Raw genomic sequence first — 24,135 nt, forward strand, 5'->3', positions numbered from 1 at the left:
AATACTTTTGTTTGCAGTGAAAACCTTATAATAATTCCTTGAAAGAAAAGCATCACTCAAAAATGAGTAACTCCGCAATAGATAATACTTGGACTAAAGATTTAAGAGAAACCCTCAATGGTAAGCTACAGACAGTGTCCTTACAAACGGTAAATTTATTATTATTATCACGTTGTTATTTTATAAAGTTATTTTTTTTCTTTTGTAATCAGACAAACGCAAAGCAACGAAAGAAAGGATATTGTCACAATCAGACAGCAGCAGAGAAAATTCAAGCAGTAGGAAAAGGGCAAAACCCAATGAGAAAGCAGGTGCTAAACCAAGAGCAAGGCAAGTACTTCCAATTGAAATCAGTTAACGGTTGTCTAATATTCAAAACATGTGAATGTCTAAAACGTTTAAATTATTATTTCAGTAAACCAAAGAAGCCTGTTGAACTAGAGACTGACCCATTAACATTACAAAGAAGACAGAAAACCATTGACTATGGAAAAAACACAACTGGCTACCATAACTATTTGCAGCATGTACCTTTGTAAGTTCTACTATCTTGCTCCTTCAGTTTTCTTCTAAAAAGTTGTAGGCAAAGTTAATATTTGTTGCATGATTTTCTTATTGCCAAATGTATGTTTAAGAAACTGATGATTTTTGCATATTTTGGCCTATGGAATTTGGATGACATTTTCAAGTGACCCTCAGTTATATGTAGAGTACTATTTGTTTTTTATTTTTGCAGAGAATTTTGTATATTTTTTCAGGAATTATGGTCTTCTGTACATACTGTACTAGGAAAAAAACTAATTTTATATATTATTTCAGAGACAAGCGCACTAAGGATGACCCAAAGACCCCTGATAAATATTCAAAATACAGCCGCAGGTCATGGGACCAATTGATCAAGATATGGAGGTTGAAGTTACACGAGTATGATACTGAAGGAGCCAAGTCAAGCACTGGGTCTAACTCTGGCTCAGTTGCTGGTTCCACTAGTTATTCTGATGAAGAAGAAGAGGGTGATAATGATGAGCAATAGATATTTTAGTTGTAATTAGTCATAGGAGTTGTTACAAAACCAAACAATATCTGCAAGACATGCTGTTGAAATTCAGGGTGTATTCCCATCTGTCCCCACTGGGTACAGATGGGAATAGTCGCATTCATATGAATCATTCCCATTTGTCCCTGGCTCATTTATGGTGGTGGTCATTGGGATGGGGACAAATGGGAATACACAAATTCAGGTGCATCCAGTTCTGGGCCTTGCACTGCACACAGGATATGGTACATAAGGGCAGTTAGCGAATTTTGTACTAGTAGCAGTTTGCCAGAATTGGTTGCACCTTCAAGATAAAAAAGGCACCTGCATGTCTCAAAGCCATTATTGTGATATCATAGGTATCATTGTTTCATTGCTGTAGATATTCATAACTTAGTTATGAATTGGACTATCTAGAGGTGTTCATACAAAGACAAACATAAAACACTGCCCTGTGACCTGTTTATGCACACAATATTTTACTGCTTATATTACAATATGATAAGCAGGACTTTATTGTTGGCAGGTGCTGTTCCTATAAATTCATTGTACACCACTTCAAAAGCAAGCAAGAGTGAACAGAACATGACTTTACTATTACTTTTTTAATACACTTTAAGAGTGAAGGGGGAAAACAATGACAGAACATTTAATTTAATTTTTAATACATATAAAAATTTGTAAACTATTTGGATTTACCTATTTCGTGAATAGGTTTACTAAATATATTTAATAAAATGTACTCTTATTGTTGTCTCTTTTATTATTTAAGATATTCAATATTATTAACATATTTTTTGTAACAATAAGGTGCATTTAGACATTTTAGACAACTTCATATCTTGCGAATATTACACAGAAAAATGAAAACTCTGATGACCTAAGGAAGGTAGAGGTGCGGGGGTAGGTCACATTACTTTGTTATTGGCCCTAGGACCAAAATATACTTTATTCTAATGTTCAACCGAAACTCGATTTTTTTGCCGAAACGTGATTGCTCTATTTTCGGCCGAAACCAAAACTTTGGTTGGACATTCGTTTATTCTACTATGTTTGACAGATTTTCGCCTCTGTAGCTCTGAATACAGTAACAAATATACCAATCATATTATAAGTGCCTACAATGGCTATAATGCTGTTTACCCTAGTATATGTATTTGATATGACTGATATGTGTTTCATAAGAATTAGTTATTAGATAAAAAAATGTAAATCCTGTTGATTAAAAAAAAAATGCTTGTCATATTGTCAATGTATAGAAAATTGTGCTTTACTTGGCAGCAACACTTGTTTGCGTCTCATGCCTTGAAGACCTCGCAGCATAGTTTGATTTTGGGAATATTTCGCTTGTTCAAGTCTCAATTTAAGAGCCCATCAACGTGCACACTAGCGACACTGCTAAATAATCGTGATTATTTCAATTTAACGAAAGATATTTAAAAAAGGGGGCCGCTACGTACTGTATCTTGTATTAAAGTACCTTTTGAAGACATCAAACTAGTTTCTATGTTGCTGGATTCGTCAATCTATGCGTCCAAAGTTAAAACGGCCGTTTTTGTTTTGAGTTCATAGATTGACGAATCCAGCAACATATTCTTAGTTTGATGTATTCAAAAGGTACTTTAATACAAGATACAGTACGTAGCGGCCCCCTTTTTAGGGTTCCATACCCAAAGGGTAAAAACGGGACCCTATTACTAAGACTCCGCTGTCCGTCCGTCCGTCTGTCACCAGGCTGTATCTCACGAACCGTGATAGCTAGACAGTTGAAATTTTCACAGATGATGTATTTCTGTTGCCGCTATAACAAATACTAAAAACAATAATATAAAGATTTAAGTGGGGCTCCCATACAACAGTGATTTTTGACCGAAGTTAAGCAACGTCGGCAAGCAAATAAATAAATAATAAAATAAACGTCGGGCGGGGTCAGTACTTGGATGAGTGACCGTTTTTTTTTGCTTGTTTTTTAAGTATCTTTCGTTAAATTTAAATAATCACAATTATTTAGCAGTGGCGCTAGTGTGCACGTTGATGGGCTCTTAAGCATGAGGAGTAAACAACCATTTTGCTTCCTTGCATAATAAAAAACTTTACAATGGGTACAGTCAGCGTTGTAACTATACACCTATGTACGTACTGAGGTAGCATCCAAAGTATTCAAATAGTTTGGTGCGCCATACAAATTATATTCCTACTAGTGAAATCAGTTACTTTTTTAGAACTGTCAAAACTATTTGCTAATATCTTATACCTTTAAACGAGCAATTCTTGTTTATTTATTTATATATGTATTTTGGGGATCTCGGAAACGGCTCTAACGATTTCGATGAAATTTACTATATGGGGGTTTTCGGGGGTGAAAAGTCGATCTAGCTAGGTCTTATCTCTAAGAAATAGCGTACTTTTGAGTTTTTATATGTTTTCCGAGCAAAGCTCGGTCTCCCAGATATTGGAATTTATATGAAACATTAGTCATGGTCAACTCACCTACTTTTTATTTATATTTCTATTCGATTTATTAAATAGAACTTGTGTTTAACTATTGTTAACTTGTATGTGTGTTTTTCTATTATTTATTATCTCATACTTTATTTCATGCATGGTGTAAAATACAGTATAATACCCTATTGATGTTAACTTTGGATGTTACTTACTATATGAAGCTGACTGTACCTACATGCTAACAAAGTGGATGAACCACTTGAATAATTACCGTGTTATTAGTTATGCTACAAAATGATGATTTTTGTATTGTCATATTTGGGTATAATTATGCTGCCCTAACTACTTGAAGTATTCATATTATTATTAGTGGTATAAACTGATGTTAAACTATGTTCTAATTAAACAAATTATGCAATTAATTTCGTTTTAATAAAATACTGATAATGTAGGTATAGGTACTAATTTATGGGTAGTTCCACTTTATTAAGAATGTCTCTGGCTTGCTTTATGGTCGCATGGTTTTTGGTCTCCCTGGCCAGGGTGTGTAGCTTGTCCATGTACTCCTCAATGTTACTTTCGGTTGCACCTGTTGGGCCACCTGAAAAAGAAATATACCCTAGTGATTAGAAATCCTTTTTTCTTTTCCACGCCTTATAATCTGACATGCCATCATTAACATCGCGAAGCGAGCCGGCGCTGCGTGTCTTTGTAGGATGGCGTTGAGCTATGAAAAGTTACCTGGTATGGCGACGGCTTGCAGCGCGTGTACCAGGGCAGCGACAAGCGCGCGCCGGTGCGTGAGCAGCGCGGCGGTGCGCTCGGCGGCCGCGGCCGTCTCTGCGCGCAGCCGCGCTGTTGCTGCGCTCACCTCCTCCGCGTGGCGTTGTAGGATGGCATTCTAAAAATTATAACAACTTTGAATTTTTTAGGGTTCCGTACCCAAAGGGTAAAAACGGGACCCTATTACTAAGACTCCGCTGTCCGTCCGTCCGTCCGTCTGTCACCAGGCTGTATCTCACGAACCGTAATAGCTAGACGGTTGAAATTTTCACAGATGATGTATTTCTGTTGCCGCTATAACAACAAATACTAAAAACAGAATAAAATAAATATTTAAGTGGGGCTCCCATACAACAAACGTGATTTTTGACTGAAGTTAAGCAACGTCGGGCGGGGTCAGTACTTGGATGGGTGACCGTTTTTTTGCTTGTTTTGCTCTATTTTTTGTTGATGGTGCGGAACCCTCCGTGCGCGAGTCCGACTCGCACTTGGCCGGTCTTTATTATTGAGGCTTTGGACACTCTAGTCTAGGTGAACATGTCAGCCTTATGAGTGCTGTCATAGTTCCCTACTCAAGGGAGAGATCAATACACTGATTGCTTTGTCAGATAAAGGCAACTTTGTATTTGAATAATTCACTAACTACTACTGCTGACTCAATATTTTTCAATAGGTATAGCCTATTTTTAAAATTTTACATTACGCAGATGAAAACACTGTTCTCAAATTATGACCTACCTGCTGCTCATAATCAGAGTTAGCCTTCCTTAGCTGCCTGAGCTCCGACTCCCTCAGTTTGTTGTGCTGCAGGAACTGGTCAGTGAATATGGGAATATCTGTGTCCCCACCACCAAAGTCTTCACCCTACAAATAAATAAATAACAAATTAGATTAAATAACAAGTGGAAGACTAAAATCATCACTGATGATGACTATAAACTGTAGTAGCTTGATGTAGTTAAATAGGTGTGTAGTAATGGATTTAAAAAGGTTGTCAGACTGTTGTTACTAAGTAACCAGTATTACATTCAATGCCAATTTAAGAATCAGAAACTTAGTAACTGATGAGTAGAACTAGGATAAAGTATAAAACCCTAATTTTACAGTTATTACATACTTAATAGAAAAATCTCTATAAAGATTATAGCCATGTGCATATATCTTTCAGAATGTAGAGATGAAAGTGTTAATTACTTACGGACGCTGGAGTGATGCATGGTCTCGGCCTAGGAGGTGTTTGTTGCCGTGGCACTGCAGGTGCACTGGGCCCATTTGCTGTTACAGTGTTTGGTTCTGTGCTAGTTTGAGCGGCTGCTGCAATAAATAAGGCAAAGAAACTCAGTGTTTAATTATTATTTAATGAGATGAAATAGGTAGCAGACAGGTCATTCATTAGTGTGTGCCAACTTCTTAAGGTCACTATTAAATTGTTTACTGCTCAGAGTATTTCTTGAGTATCATTTTCAGACTAAAGGTACCCACTAATTTATCATGCTTTTATGCTTACCAGTATTACTAGCACTCTCACTGGCTTGGTTGTGATTGTGCTTCATCTTCTTAGTCGCTCCACCAGAATGCTTTTGCTCCATTTGTTGTCTTCGAAATTCCTTGTAAGCATCAGTTTTCTTGTATTCATCCCACTCCTTATTGTACCTTTGTAAAGATGGCAAAAATAATGGATTTAAAATTTAATGTAAAAACAAGTAAGAAAATAAAAATGTAGCTGAAACTGATCTTATACACAAAATGAATAGCTACAAGAAGCTAAATGCCATATTTTTAATTTGGATTTGATTACTCTAATAAATTTCTGTAGAAGAAAGGATCAGTGATCACCTGATCACAATGTAACAATGAACACAATATGACCAAAGGATAATTACACAATCTGTATGCAAACTGCAAAGGGTTTCATTGGGAGTGCCCAAATAAATTTGTTCCTTACTTTTCTTTGTCCTGATCAGCCGCATCCAAATACTGTTGTTTTTCCTCCGCTGGCAACTTGCTCCATTCGCTGGCGAGCTGGCGTGTTAACTCCGCAAACCCAAGCTCGGGGTGCTCGGCGCGTAGTTGGTCGCGACGCTCATTCAAATATCTTACATATCCTAGATAACAAGTGAAAAAAATAAAACAACTTGTTCTAAATAATGAACTACAGACTAGTCGAGTGATCAGAGATAGGTGGGGTAGGAAGTCGATTTGTATAAAGTTCAATTTCTTAGTTTCATAACAAACAAATGTTTGCAAATTATGTATTAAGAAAACTTAACCTGTCAGTGGCTGGCGTGGTGCAGTTACGTCCCGCGGGACTTTAGGCTTCCGTTTTTTGGGTTTCTTCGGTGATGGTTTTTGAGGATCCTTTGAAGCATCAGAAGCAGCGACACCATTACTTGAGGGTGGCACATTATTCTCCAGCTCTGTACTCGAGGACATAACTTCCTCATTTGCATTTTCTGAAGACGGTTGTTGCCGAGTTTTCAATGGATCATCCATTCTTATATTTTTTTAGAATAATATTTAATTATTTACTACTAGAATAGTGCAATAGCGCTAAGGCTAATAAGGACTACTGACCAGTGTTGCCAGAGCGCTTCCAGCTTTTGTACGTACGTACGTCAAAAAGCGGCCAAGTGCGAGTCGGACTCGCCCATGAAGGGTTCCGTATTTAGGCGATTTATGACGTATTAAAAAAAAACTACTTACTAGATCTCGTTCAAACCAATTTTCGGTGGAAGTTTACATGGTAATGTACATCATATATTTTTTTTAGTTTTATCATTCTCTTATTTTAGAAGTTACAGGGGGGGGACACACATTTTACCACTTTGGAAGTGTCTCTCGCGCAAACTATTCAGTTTAGAAAAAAATGATATTAGAAACCTCAATATGATTTTTGAAGACCTATCCATAGATACCCCACACGTATGGGTTTGATGAAAAAAAAAATTTTTGAGTTTCAGTTCGAAGTATGGGGACCCCCAAAAATTTATTGTTTTTTTTCTATTTTTGTGTGAAAATCTTAATGCGGTTCACAGAATACATCTACTTACCAAGTTTCAACAGTATAGTTCTTATAGTTTCGGAGAAAAGTGGCTGTGACATACGGACGGACAGACAGACGGACAGACAGACAGACAGACAGACATGACGAATCTATAATGGTTCCGTTTTTTGCCATTTGGCTACGGAATCCTAAAAAGGTACGATTTGGGTAAAAAAAGTACGGATTTTTTTTAGGATAAATTTCTTACAGAAACAATATTTCTGAAGAATCTGGGGGCCTTCCGCGAAATCCTAAATTCGCAACATGCGGGGATCTTTCTCTTTTACTCCAATGAAGGCGTAATTAGAGTGACAGAGACAGATGCCCGCAATTTGTGAACATCGATTTTCGCGGTTATAGCCCTGTTTGGAAAAAGAAGAGTCGTAAAATAACTTGAATAGTCCAGAGGGCCTACCGCGAACCACCTTCGACGTGTTGCCCGCCTCCCTGTCACACTTACGTACGAATTCATAAGTGGGACAGAGAGGCCACATGTCAAAAGTGGTTCGCGGTTGGCCCTCAGGGCTATAACCGCGAAAATCAAAGTTCGCAAATTGCGGGCATCTTTGTCTGTCACTCACGACTTCATTGGAGTAAAATTTGCTTATTTCGGTTTTCTCGGTAGGCCCTCAGATTCAAAAAGGTTATAGTATTATATTTATAAAACAGCATCAGCGTTTGCCTACATTTTGCTATCATTTTACGCTTGCAATTTGCAATAAAAAAAAGAACTAAGTATTTTAAAGTACACATAACAACTCATTTGTTTTAAGTATTTCTCTCAGTAAATAGTAAATACATTTTAACATAAACAAAGTTAAATTGATATATATGAATAATTAATGGCCGACCGAATTTTGACTATCTGAGTTTTGTTAAGACACAACTGCCGACTGCAACTGCTACTTGTAATTACGTAAGTACCTACATTGTTTGGACTAGAGATGGGCGCCGACCCCTAAAATCGCGGCGGCGGCGCGCCGGCAAATAGAGGCCGCCGGCGGCGTGGCCATATTTGAATGACCTTGAGTACCTATGGTTCCTTAAAATCTTATTGCATTTTTTATGATATAGGAGGCAAACGAACAGATGTAAAACCTAATGGTAAGCGATTACCGTTGCGCGGTTGCGCGTAAGTGTGTTGCCGACCTTTAATATGGGAATACGCTCGTTTCTTGAAGGTTTGAAGGTCGTATTGGTCCGGAAATAGCGCAGGCGATAGTTTATTGCACAGTTTAGCTGTACGAGGCAGAACGTTTCTGGAGAAACCCACAAGGACTGCCAACCATCCAAGTGGTGAAGATGGAAATGTTGTCGCGAAGGGTGATTGCCGAAAGAAGAGGCAGGGATTATGAATCCGAACAAATTCCTCGGTGCACTCCCAAGTAGGTTTAGGCCATAGAAAATGCGAAACAAGGCTTCATCTGTACGCAGTGCCTAGGAGTCAAACTGATCTGAATTACGCTGGCAACTGACAATTCAAGTCGCTCTTCGTTGGATGCAGTCAGGAGGGAGAAGCTAGTACTATTGGGATGCCCTGCCCACAGACAAAGAGAATTAAGTGCTTTTCCCTTGTCTCTGCCACAGATGAGAACAATATTCCATGTGTGGGCAAACCCGTGACTTATAAAGGTGGACCGGTGTGAAATACTATCTCGATTTGTTGAGCACACGGCTGCATTTCGTGATCTCCCGTCATCCAAAGTCGAGTTGGACGCAAAGAGCATAGGCAAAATATCGGCTTTTTCTTTTGCATCGCGGGCCAATGAATCGTTTCCCATGTGCAGAGACGGAAAAGATGGCGTGCAGTAATTCCCCTTGATAGCTTTGGCAAGAGGCCCGAACGCACGAGTTCCCGAAGGAAGGTGCTCTAACTTCTCGCCAATCCTACCACTTTGCAGCGACAATGATTATTTTAAGGACCTTGAGGCAAAGTTAAACTCGTTTTTTAATGCGCTAGTCTAATTTATGAATTAAAATATTAATTAATGTGCCATTTGTCGAATTGTGTCCATATATCAATCGTAACTATATATTATATTGAAGTCTGATGCGCTCCGATAACTCCCGCTAGTTGGCGCTGGAGTGCACGGCGTCACGCCGGGCTTTGGCCAGGCGGCGGCGGCGGCGCCAAAGAGTATTAAATCACTACGTTTTAAGAGTCGGCACTCTCGAACAAGCCTTAAACCGAATTAAGAACGTACATTGTGCCAACACACCAAATACATGTCAATACTGCCAACAAAAAAAAACAACGCTAGGGCTCGACACTTCCGGTACCTACTGTTTATCGATATCGATAAATGTGCGATACGTGCTGTTGTACTGTACTACTGTAAAAGTAAATATTGAAAATCAGGTGGATTAATAAAATAAATGCAAAATATAAAAATAATTTTATTTTACATAATAAAGATAAGATACAGATAGTTTTATATTTACGTATACGCATATTACAATACGCTTATGAACGTAACTAAAGCTACAATCTACTTTTAGAGCACTCCTGCAAACACTGAGTCTTGCCTGTGAAGGCTGTGAACTCCAACTTCCCACAAAGGGAAAAAGCTGTCAGGCTCATTCACTGTAGATATTCAGAGGTTGGAGTTTCATTCAGCCTTTGTATAGGTAAATATTCCAAATCCTCATTACCTGTTACCTTTACCCATAGTCGATATCTGAAATAAAGGGATTATCGATAAGTTGTTCGCACACTATTCGTGTCTTAGGTTACCTAGTTTTTACAAGAAGAATCTATTCACAGAATGTTTTCGTTTTAATCAAGGATGGTAAACGATAAAAACTACTCCAAACTAATTAAATTAGTATCTGGGAACGACTCAAAATGAAAATATCGCACAAAAACATCAGTTTACCGACCTGTTCGAATCAAGAGGAAATCTTGCTAAAAATATATCAGAAGTAAGTTTCCTTACACGCCTGACCCCACAAACTTCACATTTTCTTAAAGATTTGCCCCCCATTTAAATAAAAGCTAAAGTTATTTGGTCTAAACACAAAAATAAACACGTAACATAACCGCTTTCACCACAATTTAGAATGACGGTAGACGTTTTACCGATCATACCAACCTAAAGAAAAGTAGGTATAATACGTCTATGTTTGAAAGCAAGTATGGTATGTGTTACCAAAATGCAACAGCAGTCATTTTAATTCGATAAGATTATTTACTATGCCTCAACGTTGGTAACAAGTACGTTCCTAAGTTATCATAGTATGGGGTGTCGATGGGCTGGGCGGCGCGCCGCGGTCAGTCGGCTACAAACTAACTAAACTAAACTATTCAAACATTGAACAACTAAATTTATATTTATTTACCGTTTGTTGTTACCAAAAGCATATTTTTAATTGCTATAACGTATCCTAATAAACTGCACTATTTCCTTATATCATTATTTTACCAGGCGTACATTTGGTCTAGTAAAATAATTTACTGGATGAGGGTAGTTCACAATCAGTCGCCATTTTCCCAGACATGTGTAACAGCACAAATTGAGCTCTTTATTTTATTTCAAAGTATAAAATTTTAAGACCGGTCGTAGTGTGCTAAAAAAGTTCTATTTATGATTCAAACTCAACTAAAATGATATTTACTCCACGTTTGGTATCATCGGCTGCTGCAATTCTTGTGACTTGTTTTGTGTCGGCCGCGGCCTTGTATTACAGAAGTCGGAAAACCGAGATCAATGAAGTGATGGTGTTCTGTAAATTGCAGTACAACGTTTACAATTACTTCGACAAATTACTAAATTTCATTGAGTCTGCGACGAAAAGTGTTAACGTTTGCATGCCTAGCATCCACAATCCGGCGATACAAGGCCGATTGGTACGATTGATAATGAAGAAAAATATCAAAATTCGTATCATAATAGACCGGATAGGTTACAATGAATTCACTGAAATCTTTATCAGAGAATTAAAAGATGTCGGTAAGTAGCTAACGCCCGTGATACCGCGTAACAACTAACAGTGAACTATGAAAATGAACTATTAGATTCTTATAGAAGATGAACTAAGTACTAAAATAGATTAGAGAACTGGTAACTTTAATGTTGTTATTGAAATTACAGGTGCAGAAATAAAAATTAATGAACCAGTTAATTTTAAGATGCAACATAAGTTTTGCTTAGTCGATGATAAAATCCTTATGACCGGAACTCTGAACTGGGGAAATGACTGCTCCTTCGACCATTGCAACTACGTCTACATAACCAGCAAGCCACAGCTAGTAAATCCGGTAAGATCTGAGTTCTACATAATGTGGGATGATTTCTCAAGCGACTTGAAACTGGAAAGCCCAACCGAAACTTACGACAGTGATACAGAAACAATTGAAGAACAACGATTAAATGGAACCCTAGTACCTGACCATGAACTACTGGCAGTTAGGAACATTTCTACAGTCGATAGGGAGACTCAGGTCACACCGGATCTAAGCTTAATTTAATTTAAACTTTAACTCCATAGAAATAAGGTCGCTTTAAGAGCATTTGTGCAATAGTACAAAACGCCAATGTGACGTTTATTTATGACACTTCGGGACAATCAATCAATCTTTGGGTAATATGGCTCCATCGATACTGTCGATGATTTCGCCAACGTCAAAGTGGATCCCACGTGGGATCGAATTAATATTATTTGTAATAAAATTCAGCCAGTGTACGGTATAAAAGTATAAAATTATGGCCTCTAGGGCTCTAGCCAGCCACGGTTAGAGGTAGAAATACCAAAATAAATGCTCTAGAGCACGACGTTGTTCGGTAGTCTGGTTCTCAGTTCTTGTAAGGCAATAGCTAGACTTTACAAGAACCCGCGTGGGCTACCCGGCGTTGACGCCAGAATGGTGGTTATACGCGTTTCATGATTATTTTTTCATTATCTGCACACTTCCACATTAGTTTACTGCATAATACGCTATCAATATTACACTTTAAACAATATTGATAAGCAAAAACAAAGAAATTAATCACGAGGCTATGTTACCAAAATGGCGGTCGACGAATAACCCAGCCCATCGACACCCCATACTATGATAACTTAGGAACGTACTTGTTACCAACGTTGAGGCATAGTAAATAATCTTATCGAATTAAAATGACTGCTGTTGCATTTTGGTAACACATACCATACTTGCTTTCAAACATAGACGTATTATACCTACTTTTCTTTAGGTTGGTATGATCGGTAAAACGTCTACCGTCATTCTAAATTGTGGTGAAAGCGGTTATGTTACGTGTTTATTTTTGTGTTTAGACCAAATAACTTTAGCTTTTATTTAAATGGGGGGCAAATCTTTAAGAAAATGTGAAGTTTGTGGGGTCAGGTGTGTAAGGAAACTTACTTCTGATATATTTTTAGCAAGATTTCCTCTTGATTCGAACAGGTCGGTAAACTGATGTTTTTGTGCGATATTTTCATTTTGAGTCGTTCCCAGATACTAATTTAATTAGTTTGGAGTAGTTTTTATCGTTTACCATCCTTGATTAAAACGAAAACATTCTGTGAATAGATTCTTCTTGTAAAAACTAGGTAACCTAAGACACGAATAGTGTGCGAACAACTTATCGATAATCCCTTTATTTCAGATATCGACTATGGGTAAAGGTAACAGGTAATGAGGATTTGGAATATTTACCTATACAAAGGCTGAATGAAACTCCAACCTCTGAATATCTACAGTGAATGAGCCTGACAGCTTTTTCCCTTTGTGGGAAGTTGGAGTTCACAGCCTTCACAGGCAAGACTCAGTGTTTGCAGGAGTGCTCTAAAAGTAGATTGTAGCTTTAGTTACGTTCATAAGCGTATTGTAATATGCGTATACGTAAATATAAAACTATCTGTATCTTATCTTTATTATGTAAAATAAAATTATTTTTATATTTTGCATTTATTTTATTAATCCACCTGATTTTCAATATTTACTTTTACAGTAGTACAGTACAACAGCACGTATCGCACATTTATCGATATCGATAAACAGTAGGTACCGGAAGTGTCGAGCCCTAGCGTTGTTTTTTTTTGTTGGCAGTATTGACATGTATTTGGTGTGTTGGCACAATGTACGTTCTTAATTCGGTTTAAGGCTTGTTCGAGAGTGCCGACTCTTAAAACGTAGTGATTTAATACTCTTTGGAATAACCGACACTTCGGGACAAAGTGTTAGTTCAATATTTGACATTTTGATCAGACTTATTGCACAAAATGTTCGAGAGCTGGCAACCCGTTACAGCAACGTGTACTGCGACAGTTACGATCTTTGTAATTGCTGTTTAGTAGACATTAATAACTGGCAATACTTTCATATTTAATTCCATATTTATTACTAATGAATTAATATTTTATGTAAGAGACTTCTGAATAAAAAAATGAATTTACTGATAAATTAATTAACAATGTATAACTGATTAATCATAATTTTACTAAATAAGTTTAGGCTGGCCTTTTAGCCATTATTTCATTTTCTGAAACTAAAGCTTGTCTTTTAATTTTATTATATTTTTATATCGAAAACACTTTTGGTAGAAAGTGTTTGTCCAATTCTATATCATTCTATTTTTCAATGAGTACTCATATTCAATGATCGGAATAGGTAGTGCCATTTGGGGTCAATGACCTCAAACATTGTACTTAACATGGATAAGACTCGGGATTCTAAGACTCTTATTTTTTCACGAAAATATTTCTTGGCATGTCTTTAATTTAATAGGCTACATGACTAATTTTCATTTATGGTATCAATCGATCGGGTTTGTTTTTAGGATCAAATGTCTATATGGGACCCATTGCATTAAAGCAACACAAAAGTCAGAAATTATAGTCAAAGTCCGACAGTCGCACTTCACTCGCAAAACACCCCTCACAAAATGATAAGTGAACGTGACGTCAAGGTCATTGAGATCCCATCTTGAAGTATGGACAAAACAAGAAAATTGCGTTTTTGTCCGTGAAATATTGCGTTTATGTATATAGTTGCTGTACAATATTTTTTTGGATAAAATGTAAGGAATCGAATGGTATCCTTGCTTTTATCGTTTTTGGAAGTTAAACATTTTTTTGAAACTTTCAGGTCCTGTATTTTTGTAACCTTTCCCTATTTTATTATAATATCCACATTATTATGATAAATTGCTCATTTGCTATCTATTTTACTAGATTTTGTTATAAAATGAACATGTGTCATCATCCCTATTGAAGTAGGTAATATGAAAACCCGGGATGAAAAGGTATATCCATACTAAGCTTACGCACCGAAGTCCCGTGAAATGGCACTACCAATTCCGATCACTGCTCATATTATACTCTTTATTCCTATCTCAATTTTAATTTTTCGTTTTATGGTCAGCTAATTGTATTTTTAAGAAATTAAATGAAATTTAAAAAAAATACTGGGTTTGAATTTTAATGAATAGTCTTATTTAGTTTGATTGATATTTTATGCATGTAATGTATTAGATTAAATATAAAAACTAGCCTTATAGTTATAAATAACAAAATAAAGATAAATTTTACTTTTAACAATGACATGATTGGTGGATTGGTATTACAAAGGCCTGTATCCAATAATATCTGTCTGTCTCTCTCTAATAACCATATTTGTTAGAGAGACACATACATTATAAGTCTTTATGAAATGCAACCCGGATGGTATTAAGTTTGGAATCTAGGATGTTCAATGATAGGTGTTTAACAAATTTAAACGGAAAGTGACATATTTTAGTAAATCTGAATTTCAGTATACTAAAGCTATGGTGATGTTAGTTTTGAGAATCGAAAAAGGTGTTACATTCTAACCCATAAATGAACACTTCACATTTTACACACAATAAATATGAGACTTTATTACTCCCATACTAGCCTACATTACTATACTTAGTTTATATATGAACATCAGCACTGGTAGAACAACTGTGTTTATTGAGCTAATTTCCGCTCTCTATCTAGAAAGAGACGATAGGTACCTAGGTTCAGCAGCATTGCAGCAGCACTGGTAAGACATCTGGCTTTTACTCTACAACTTAGCCAAAATGTTTACATTAGGTAAATCAGGAATAAAATAAAGAAACGCCTAGTTACTTCCAGTTGTTTTTAATGAACTGTATTATCTGATGTAAGCCTTCTTTCCCACTGGTACCATCAAGAAATTCGGTTTCAATAAATACATAGCCTTCTTTCATGAAAAGTTTTAAAAATGCATGTACTAACTGTTGTTCTTCGAAGTCTGCTCCAGTGTTTTCCGGGAATTGTGTTGTTTTAGTATCATCACAAGAATCAACATTACTTGAACATGCATTTTCGAGCATGATAGGCTTTTCTTTCGAATTATTATTCTCAAGAATAGGTGTCTCTGCCTCTTGTGAGAACTCTTGTTTTATTTTTTTTGCGTCATTTACGTCTTTTCTTTGAAGCATTCGCCTTTTTCGTCTTTGATTACTCCATGTGTTTTCAGTAGCAATTATGTCTAGAAATATACAATTTCCTTTTTTATTAAGTATATTATTTGATATTTTTAAGCCCACCAGAAGGGATTTAAGTTTATTAAAAGCAATATCAACATTACTTATACTATCTGATAATTCTGGTAACTGATATACTGTGTTAGCAATCTTCTTCCGAGGCTTATCCCTTGGAGGAACTGAAAAAAAAAACCATTTCCACTATTAAAAAGAGTAGCTAATGGACACATATTATCTTTTAATACTGTAAGTTTGACATTACAGTAAAGTATGGATAGTACCATTATCCTACAATCCCTACATACTGTAAGGTAATTTGCAACAGCAAACTCAAATGAAGGTTGCTACTTTCATGTCAATTAAGGTAAAAAACAAATGACTACCTAATTTGTAAATATCATAGTCTTGATATGTCCATGCTAAACCCCATCGTGTCACTCTGCCTTGGCAGAATTCTGTGCTAGTGTATTTAATACTATCTGCTTTCAGATCTTCAGCTAATTCATTTAAGGTAAATTTATGTCCTACCATTGTAGTGAATAATCTGTAACAGAAATAAGAATAACTGTGCTATGGTTATTCAAATTAATTAGCTATATTTAAATTGTATGAAGCAAGATAATTATACAATTGATACTTACATTACTTTATTTTTGTGATTCTTGCTTTCTTGTATCATTTTTCTACAAAATTCTAATTCTCCTCCCTCTGTGATCAATTCATGTGGAGATCCAGTAAATCCATTCTTTGGAGGTGGCCTTAATCAGACAAAAAATAATGTACATACATTTTTAAAGGTGTTACATTATCAAATGACAAACAGAAAAACACATTTAACAAACCTGGCAGTACTGCGAGATTCCAAGAGTTCTTGAATGTTGCTGTAGAAAGGAGGGTTGCACATACTGAAGTCAAACTCTGTTCTGCTCTCTTCAGTAAATAGGTAATCTAATATTGATGAAGTCTTGTTCAGTTTTACTAAAAATAAAGGTTTAGAAATTATAAGTAGTTCTTAGTCAAATCATACATTTATTAAGAAATCTTATGGATTCCTATCTCTTACATTGAATAAAATCCTGTAAATTATTTCTTTGAATATTCTCTAAAGCCTTAACAAGGCTTTCCTCATCATTTTCTGTTCCTAACATGCTCCATTTATTCTTCGCTGTTGCCAGAAGTGGGTAAATAGCACAGGCTCCAGTACCTAAACAAAGAAAAAAAGTAATAATGAGAAGATTTTTTGGAGGACTAAAAAAACATAATTATACTTACATAAATTAACCATACCTATGTCCAATCCTTGCACATATTCAGTCCTTTTTATAGCCTTCATGAGATCCTCTATCCAGAGCAGATAGTTGAGTCGTAAAGGCAGTGTTGGCACTAATCTGTCTTCAGGTATTTTAACATCTAGATTGAAATCTGATTTCAGTAGACACCTTGTCAATACCCTTAAGGAATGTGGATCTTTAAAGTCGATTGTTACTTTTCCTAATACATCCTAAAATCAAAGGGTATTACTTAATGACCAAGTACAAATAACGTGTAATGAGTGAGCAAGTAAAACTTCATTTACATACCCTTTTACAAATGTTGTAAAATTCTGAAAAGTCTTTTGAGAGTTTAGCGAAATCCGGAGGATTTTTATAAATATTTCGTGGATGCATGTATTTATTCATAGCCATTATTATACTGCATCAAAAAAACTTTTAGTTGAGAAATACTCCGTTGCTTTTAACCTAAAAACAAAAACACAAAAAGGAAGTGTCAATGTCATTGTCAAATTTGGGTTGTGCTATTTGAGTACTGGTTTTAAACGCGGAGAATGAAGTACACACACACAGGAATACCTCTTCTAACCATAGACAATGAAGTTTATCACAATGCTGCCATGTTTCCACTTTCCACCAAATTGAAGACGTTTCGTTCTTTTCGTTCATTGACATCACTCAATTAGGAATTTCATTCGTTCTTACTTCCTCTCGTTTGGCGTCGAGTGACTAGTCGAAGACGCAGTTAACATTTTAACTAAGAATAATTGTAATTTTTATTTAATCTTTCACAAAGGATTAAAAATGGTGGACAGGATTGATATGGCGTTGGACGATATCATAAAAGCTGGTAAAGGAGGAAGTAGAAGAGGCGGAGGCGCAGGCAGAAAGTTTGATACTAACAAAAGACCTGGCCGTGGTGGTGGCGGAACTGGTGGTGGATTCCGCAATGGTCGCTCCGGTGGCGTATTGCGTGGAAGAAATCGTGGCGGTGTTTCCAAACCAACAAATTACACAAGGGTAAATCGAATAACCTAAGATTGTTCAATTTCAAAATGGCCGACCGTCATGACGCATTTTGCTGATGGTGAATGGAGTGAAATTGTAGAACTGCGAAATGTAGCTATGCCATATTGATACCAAATGTTTCCTCGATCGAGGATTACTGATGTTACTAATGTTTTCAAATAATTAAAATCCTGTCATTGTCCATGTAGTTCTTGGGATCATCCTAGGAACATGGAAAGTATTTGTCGTTATCCACCTTTTGTTGTACATCGATGGTTGGGCCGTATAGTCCAGCTGTTAAAGGACTGGAGGACTTTGTTGATGCTGTCCCTGTACTACATGTAATTTTTCTTCAACGATTTCGCAATTCTATGGAGATGCAAGGAATGGTCGCAAAATAAGGAGGTGTGGAGATGTTGCCGTGTTATTTGCATTCTCCGTGGCACAAGCTGTGTGCGCTGGATATGGAAGAAAGCACTTATATCGAGTGAAAACTCGATGTAATTCAACTTATCTTCAATGTGAAGTTGCCTCAGACTCCCCATGGACATTGTGAAGCTGACACTAGTGCTGTGTATCAGTGATTGAAAACATCTTTAAGAGACTATTTTCTCAAAATTGATGTATAGTTTCACTGTTTATATCAGTAATTACATGTATTTTTGAATTGTAAAATCATCATTTAAATTTAATTTTCATAGTCCAACTATGCCATCAACTGTAAATGTTTTTTTGGTTGCCATGTATTTTGAGTGTGCACATATACTCAAAGACGCATTGAGTGGCCAGTTGGCATGCTCTATAAGGACGACATTTCAGGGTGATGTTAACAGCACATGGAAACATGATATGTTTTCGGACCTTGGCGAGAGGAAGATGCAAAGAAGCGGACCCATCACTATGGGCCCCACAAAGCTCATGGTCTCCAATTTGGACTTTGGAGTTTCCGATTCAGATATTCAAGAGCTATTTTCTGAATTTGGCATTTTGAAAAGTGCCGCTGTACATTATGACAGATCTGGAAGGTCCTTAGGTAAGGATAATTAGTTTTACAATTTCTATTATGGTTTTGTTGTCATGTGTGTTCTTCTTTTCTTAATTAATGAAATATCAATACTTAAACTTTTTATCCTTTTTAGAAATATTGAGTATCCCTTTATACTCACATCATTTGAAATTTAATTTGTTTAAATGTATAAAGAAAGATGATTTATTGTATATTTATCTTTGTAAAGCTATTGTTTCTGTACTAATAAAAAACTGACTTGTTTTAGGGACTGCTGATGTTGTGTTCGAAAGGAGAGCTGATGCTTTAAAAGCCATGAAACAATATAATGGAGTACCTCTAGATGGCCGTGCAATGAATATCCAGTTAGCAACTTCAGAAATAAGCACCTTTAGAACTGAAGAAAGAGGAGGAGGTCGCCTTGGTGGTGGTGCTGGTGGTGGCAGCGGAGGTCCTCTCAGAAGAAATTCTAGCAGAGGTACACTTTGATTATTTAAGTGTTATCTACAACACTCATGACTAATAGAATGATGAATTTATACTCATTGAATATTCACACAGCCAACAACATTGTATCAAACTTGACGTCTAAAAAACTTAGGTAAGGATACCAAGAGCACTTATCATTAATTTCTTTGTTTCAAGTGGGAGGCGCTGGCAGAAATCAAGGTGGTGGTGGAGGCGCGCCACGAGGCGGCGCCCGACGTGGCCGCGGAGCCGGTGCTGGCCGGGGCCGCCGCCCTGTCCCCACGGCAGAACAACTTGACGCCGAATTAGATGCCTATGTCAAAGAAATTAAGTAAAAAATAATGATTAGCAAAATAGTGCAGTGAAATGGACACTTTGTTTATACATTAAGGAAAATTAACACTGACAGTGTTAAATTTATTGATGAAATGAGATGGAAAAAATGTTTTTAGCTATAATATTACTATACTAGTTACAGTAGAGTATGATGATATTTTTGATGACATCAGTTGAAATTGTGGTTTAGACTTGAGACAACTTTCCAGCAGAACGAAATTTTCAATAAAAGAATTTTGATAATTGGTTGCCTAGTATTCTTCAATCATGTTTTTCAGACCTTTATTAGAAATACTGTGTACGCCTTGACCACTTTTTAAGTGTGCACCAACTTCGCAGTGATAATGTATGGGCTTATGTAAAACTTTGTAGGCGACTTTTTGGTCGCAGTCTGGTCACATTTTGTACCTAAGACTATCATAATTATACAGGATGGATTTTCTTTTTGGGTCAGTGAGGGCAGCTACCAGATCCCGTGCTGCTACGAGAAAACGGTCTTAGAAGTCCTTCCCTCGATTTCAAATTAATGAAGATTGGCTTTTACAGATTTTGAAAAAAACATACAGGGTGGGAGAAAAAGTCATTTTTGACAAACTTTTTTTTTTGATGCCAGTCGATCCCATTCCTATTCAGGATCAAAAGCTTGTATGGAACCAAAAAAAAAACTCCGGCTAGAAAAGCCACAAATCGAGGAAAACTTCCCATACAATTTGTATGAAAATGAAAGCTTTTATTTTTCACATGCTATTTTTGTATGCCAATCGATTCCATTCCTATCCAGTATCAATAGTTTCCTAGGGGTCAACTTTCGATAATGTACTAAAAAGCCACAAATTAATAAAAACTTTTGCATACATTTACTATGGAGAAAACGTGAAATTTTATTCACAATTTTCTATCTCGCCCATCAGTCTTACAGCAATGTCTTCATACAGTATTATGATCCTTAAATGTAACAGGACTAATCAGTCCTGTTACATCGGGCAGATAGAAAAATGTGAATTAAATTTCACGTTTTCTCCATAGTAAATGTATGCAAAAGTTTTTATTAATTTGTGGCTTTTTAGTACATTATCGAAAGTTGACCCCTAGGAAACTATTGATACTGGATAGGAATGGAATCGATTGGCATACAAAAATAGCATGTGAAAAATAAGTTTTCATTTTCATACAAATTGTATGGGAAAAGTTTCTCGATTTGTGGCTTTTCTAGCCGGAAATTTTTTTTTTGGTTCCATACAAGCTTTTGATCCTGAATAGGAATGGGATCGATTGGCATCAAAAAAAGTTTGTCAAAAATGACGTTTTTCTCCCACCCTGTATGTTTTTTTCAAAATCTGTAAAAGCCAATCTTCATTAATTTGAAATCGAGGGAAGGTCTTCTAAGACCGTTTTCTCGTAGCAGCACGGGATCTGGTAGCTGCCCTCACTGACCCAAAAAGAAAATCCATACTGTATGTGTATGAAAATAAAAACCCCTATAGAAATATGTTACCGTTTATACAGATCTATTCGAGTTGAAATGTAGAAAATGTGCAATGGAGAATTTATACGTCTGATCGACTGCACTGACTGGGCACTCCCAGTGCTACCGAAGTTATATGTATATGTAGGTATGCAATACATACAAAGCATATACATAGGAACTCCATTATGCATTATCAATTTATCACTACCAAGTTAGTGCTAACTTGCTGCGGTTGTCTGGGTCTTTTTCCAACCAAGGTCATGGCTTGTTGGCAGCACCGTCAATTTTCTATACCACACGGTTGCAAACCTTTCCCAACAAGATTGTTCAAGGCCATCCTGGCTTTTCAATGGCTTCGCTGAAATTAGCGTTACATCTTGATCGTTATTTACCTAAGACGTATGTGCGCTCGCCGCAGCACGACTGCATGTGACCTGCGTTTGCCTGGTTGGCAACAAGATACTACATGGTACATACAATGTCGTGACACTACCGCGACCGGTGCGTCGCACCCATAAAGGGTATAGCCGGGTAAGCATGGCCAAACTGCCCTTAGCGTAAAACACAATTTCCTTTTACTGGATTATTAACCTATGTATATGTAGTGCTTTCACCAAATATTAAGCCTCAAATGCTTCAGATTTAAAAAAAAAATGCAAAAAAAGAAAAATCATTTTTATTTTATTACAGCCAAAGTACTAATCCGATTTCTTTGTAATTTGGGTATGTTGTATATACAATTAAGGTCGCTTTCTGAAAAAAATAATATTGAATTATCTCTTAAAATAATAGTAAAAAATTGAGATGAAAATTTTCAGAAAAATAAAAAAAATACGTGCAAAATAGCGACAGTTACCAAATTTACATATTTTATGTAGAATTTAACAATGTTTAACATATATTTTTTTCAAAAATTAAAATCGGGATTAACAGTGTGAAAAACTCGAATTTGTAACATCCCATAATACTCTCTCTTCATACAAAGCAAAGCTAAGCTAAGTAGTCATAAACGAATGAAGTATATTGTGAACGCAGTCTTTACGAATTTGAATTTAGAATGTGACGTATTTTATTCATCAAAGGAACAGCACGGCTAGCACATGATGGGCGCGACAGTCGACAGGCGAGAAAATGCCGCGACATAGAGCTCTCTCGCGAATCGGTAGCATAAGAGCCGCGCGACAACCCGCTGTCTCGCGGACAAATGTCAAAGCGACATAATTTTGTCGTTTGACAGTTCCACGCGGGATACTCTCGAAAATCGTAGCACGAGTGTACTATGGGAGACAAAATGTCCCGCGTTTGAACGTCAAAATGAGAGAAATTGTCTTCGAGGCTAGAGGGTCGCGACTAGGGTTTGCTCCCGGTACTGAGTTTGGCGACAAGCGCATTTGGTCGAAGTTTTGTTGACTTTTGTTCTAAAAGAAAGAAAATTTTCCATATTTTATATTTATTTCATACTACAACATTTTTTTGTTTAAGTATAATTTGAATCTTGAGTTTCATGATCATGCCATTAATATCAAAATTATTATATTTTTTCACAATGACTTGTTTGTTCTCTTAAGTTAAACGAAAATCCGACAGAAAAAAATTTAAGCCTAAGATTGTACGATCATGACCACATCAACAAAGCAAACCTTTGGTGGCGAATTGACTGGGGGATAATTAATAGAAACATAAATAATTGATACAAAAATATTACATTGCTAATCCGGGAAACAATTACGTGCTATCAATCAGTGCTAACCCGTTATATTTACACGCGCATTTTTACATGCAATTATTGTTGACAACCTATATTATGTCGCTCCTTAGGTGTTTCCATTCATTGTGGGATATAAACAACACAATCCCGACCTGAATATTGCGATCAACCTCACTTATAATAAGTAAATGCAAAAGTAAATCTGTACCTATGTACAGTCAGCAGCAATAGTTGCTAAGCGGGCGAGGTGTTCAAAATGATCTAGACGCGACTTTATTGTTAAGAGAATAAGAGCGCGTCAAGGTAATTTTGAACACCACGCCCGCTTAGCAACTATTGCTGCTGACTATATGTTACCTCTTGACGCTTAATCCGCCGAACCGATTTAGACGAAATTTTGTGAAACAACATTCCACAAAGAATGCAAATAATGAATCTGGCAGCTCAACTCAAACTCCACCTCACAGAAGACCACAGCCGTAATACTTACTTTGTAGTGTACGAGTTGGTACTAGCCTAATCCTTAAGTTACGATTCCCACCGACCGGCTGGAGTTGGGCCGCGCCGGAATGCTTTTTCAGTGTACCTATTTACATAATGTGTGGCAGAAGCGATAGAATCCGTCCGGAGCCATCCGATCCGCAAGCAGCCGACCGGCTTTGGGCATACAAATGTGAAATGCGCTCCGACTCCGACGAATCGTACTTAAATCTGAGTACCTATCTCAAAAAGGTCAAAGTAAATAAAATCATTTAAAGTTTTTGGTAGTATTTATTTAAAAGTCACATTATTTGAGAAGTGTTATCAACACTAGACTGTCCTTGCACGGAGTAGGTTCCCAACTTGAGCCCTTCTATGTCCTCCGTGATGGCAGGAGGGCTGCGGTTAGCAGCAGCATGCTTAGGTGTAGAGAATACCTCCGTGTTTGATGATAGGCTTGTGCATGATTGTCATTCAATCTATCTTCGAAGCCAGCAATGCAGCGGCTAGCCAGCCATAAGGGAGATATGTCGGGGATTAGCATAAGATATTTAGTCTGTAAATAAGATTTAAAAGGAATGTAATTTTTTTGCAAAAGACAACGGAAAA

General features: G+C 36.7%; 4 protein-coding genes across 4 annotated transcripts; 2 read left to right on the plus strand and 2 right to left on the minus strand.

The window, feature by feature from the left end:
• Positions 1–40: 40 nt before the first annotated feature.
• Positions 41–1,163, plus strand: LOC134652612 (histone RNA hairpin-binding protein). Its single transcript, XM_063507773.1, has 4 exons — positions 41–120; positions 213–330; positions 416–535; positions 820–1,163. Exons 1-4 carry the CDS (start codon positions 63–65, stop codon positions 1,031–1,033), a joined length of 510 nt encoding a protein of 169 aa, XP_063363843.1. The 5' UTR covers positions 41–62; the 3' UTR covers positions 1,034–1,163.
• A 2,732-nt stretch (positions 1,164–3,895) lies between these two features.
• On the minus strand, positions 3,896–6,797 carry LOC134653011 (high mobility group protein 20A). The gene is made up of 7 exons (XM_063508280.1): positions 6,535–6,797; positions 6,210–6,369; positions 5,772–5,917; positions 5,463–5,575; positions 5,003–5,128; positions 4,223–4,382; positions 3,896–4,082 (listed from the first exon to the last, which is right to left on the minus strand). Exons 1-7 carry the CDS (start codon positions 6,755–6,757, stop codon positions 3,943–3,945), a joined length of 1,068 nt encoding a protein of 355 aa, XP_063364350.1. The 5' UTR covers positions 6,758–6,797; the 3' UTR covers positions 3,896–3,942.
• Positions 6,798–15,358: 8,561 nt separating this feature from the next.
• Positions 15,359–17,547, minus strand: LOC134653012 (U6 small nuclear RNA (adenine-(43)-N(6))-methyltransferase). The gene is made up of 7 exons (XM_063508281.1): positions 17,362–17,547; positions 17,069–17,282; positions 16,845–16,985; positions 16,624–16,759; positions 16,423–16,539; positions 16,165–16,325; positions 15,359–15,960 (listed from the first exon to the last, which is right to left on the minus strand). The coding sequence occupies exons 1-7, from the start codon at positions 17,464–17,466 to the stop codon at positions 15,398–15,400; spliced, it is 1,437 nt and encodes a 478-aa protein (XP_063364351.1). The 5' UTR covers positions 17,467–17,547; the 3' UTR covers positions 15,359–15,397.
• Positions 17,548–17,800: 253 nt separating this feature from the next.
• Positions 17,801–20,116, plus strand: LOC134653013 (THO complex subunit 4). The gene is made up of 4 exons (XM_063508282.1): positions 17,801–18,072; positions 18,880–19,093; positions 19,335–19,544; positions 19,712–20,116. Exons 1-4 carry the CDS (start codon positions 17,857–17,859, stop codon positions 19,867–19,869), a joined length of 798 nt encoding a protein of 265 aa, XP_063364352.1. The 5' UTR covers positions 17,801–17,856; the 3' UTR covers positions 19,870–20,116.
• Positions 20,117–24,135: the final 4,019 nt, after the last annotated feature.

This window comes from Cydia amplana, chromosome 12 (assembly GCF_948474715.1).
Source record: "Cydia amplana chromosome 12, ilCydAmpl1.1, whole genome shotgun sequence".
Lineage (NCBI taxonomy): Eukaryota > Metazoa > Arthropoda > Insecta > Lepidoptera > Tortricidae > Cydia > Cydia amplana.

What these genes read in the sequence shown, in the direction of transcription:
- LOC134652612 (XM_063507773.1), top strand. Translation starts at nt 63, where the DNA reads ATGAGTAACTCCGCAATAGATAATACTTGGACTAAAGATTTAAGAGAA. An exon ending in TTTAAGAGAAACCCTCAATG is followed by an intron (nt 121 to 212) that starts GTAAGCTACAGA and finishes TTTTGTAATCAG; the next exon opens with ACAAACGCAAAGCAACGAAA. An exon ending in TATTTGCAGCATGTACCTTT is followed by an intron (nt 536 to 819) that starts GTAAGTTCTACT and finishes ATATTATTTCAG; the next exon opens with AGACAAGCGCACTAAGGATG.
- LOC134653011 (XM_063508280.1), bottom strand. Translation starts at nt 6,757, where the DNA reads ATGGATGATCCATTGAAAACTCGGCAACAACCGTCTTCAGAAAATGCA. An exon ending in TGAGAGTGCTAGTAATACTG is followed by an intron (nt 5,576 to 5,771) that starts GTAAGCATAAAA and finishes TTATTGCAGCAG; the next exon opens with CCGCTCAAACTAGCACAGAA. An exon ending in GCAAGCCGTCGCCATACCAG is followed by an intron (nt 4,083 to 4,222) that starts GTAACTTTTCAT and finishes TTTCTTTTTCAG; the next exon opens with GTGGCCCAACAGGTGCAACC.
- LOC134653012 (XM_063508281.1), bottom strand. Translation starts at nt 17,466, where the DNA reads ATGGCTATGAATAAATACATGCATCCACGAAATATTTATAAAAATCCT. An exon ending in GAATCTCGCAGTACTGCCAG is followed by an intron (nt 16,540 to 16,623) that starts GTTTGTTAAATG and finishes TGTCTGATTAAG; the next exon opens with GCCACCTCCAAAGAATGGAT. An exon ending in AATCACAAAAATAAAGTAAT is followed by an intron (nt 16,326 to 16,422) that starts GTAAGTATCAAT and finishes TTTCTGTTACAG; the next exon opens with ATTATTCACTACAATGGTAG.
- LOC134653013 (XM_063508282.1), top strand. Translation starts at nt 17,857, where the DNA reads ATGGTGGACAGGATTGATATGGCGTTGGACGATATCATAAAAGCTGGT. An exon ending in AACCAACAAATTACACAAGG is followed by an intron (nt 18,073 to 18,879) that starts GTAAATCGAATA and finishes ACGACATTTCAG; the next exon opens with GGTGATGTTAACAGCACATG. An exon ending in CAGAAGAAATTCTAGCAGAG is followed by an intron (nt 19,545 to 19,711) that starts GTACACTTTGAT and finishes CTTTGTTTCAAG; the next exon opens with TGGGAGGCGCTGGCAGAAAT.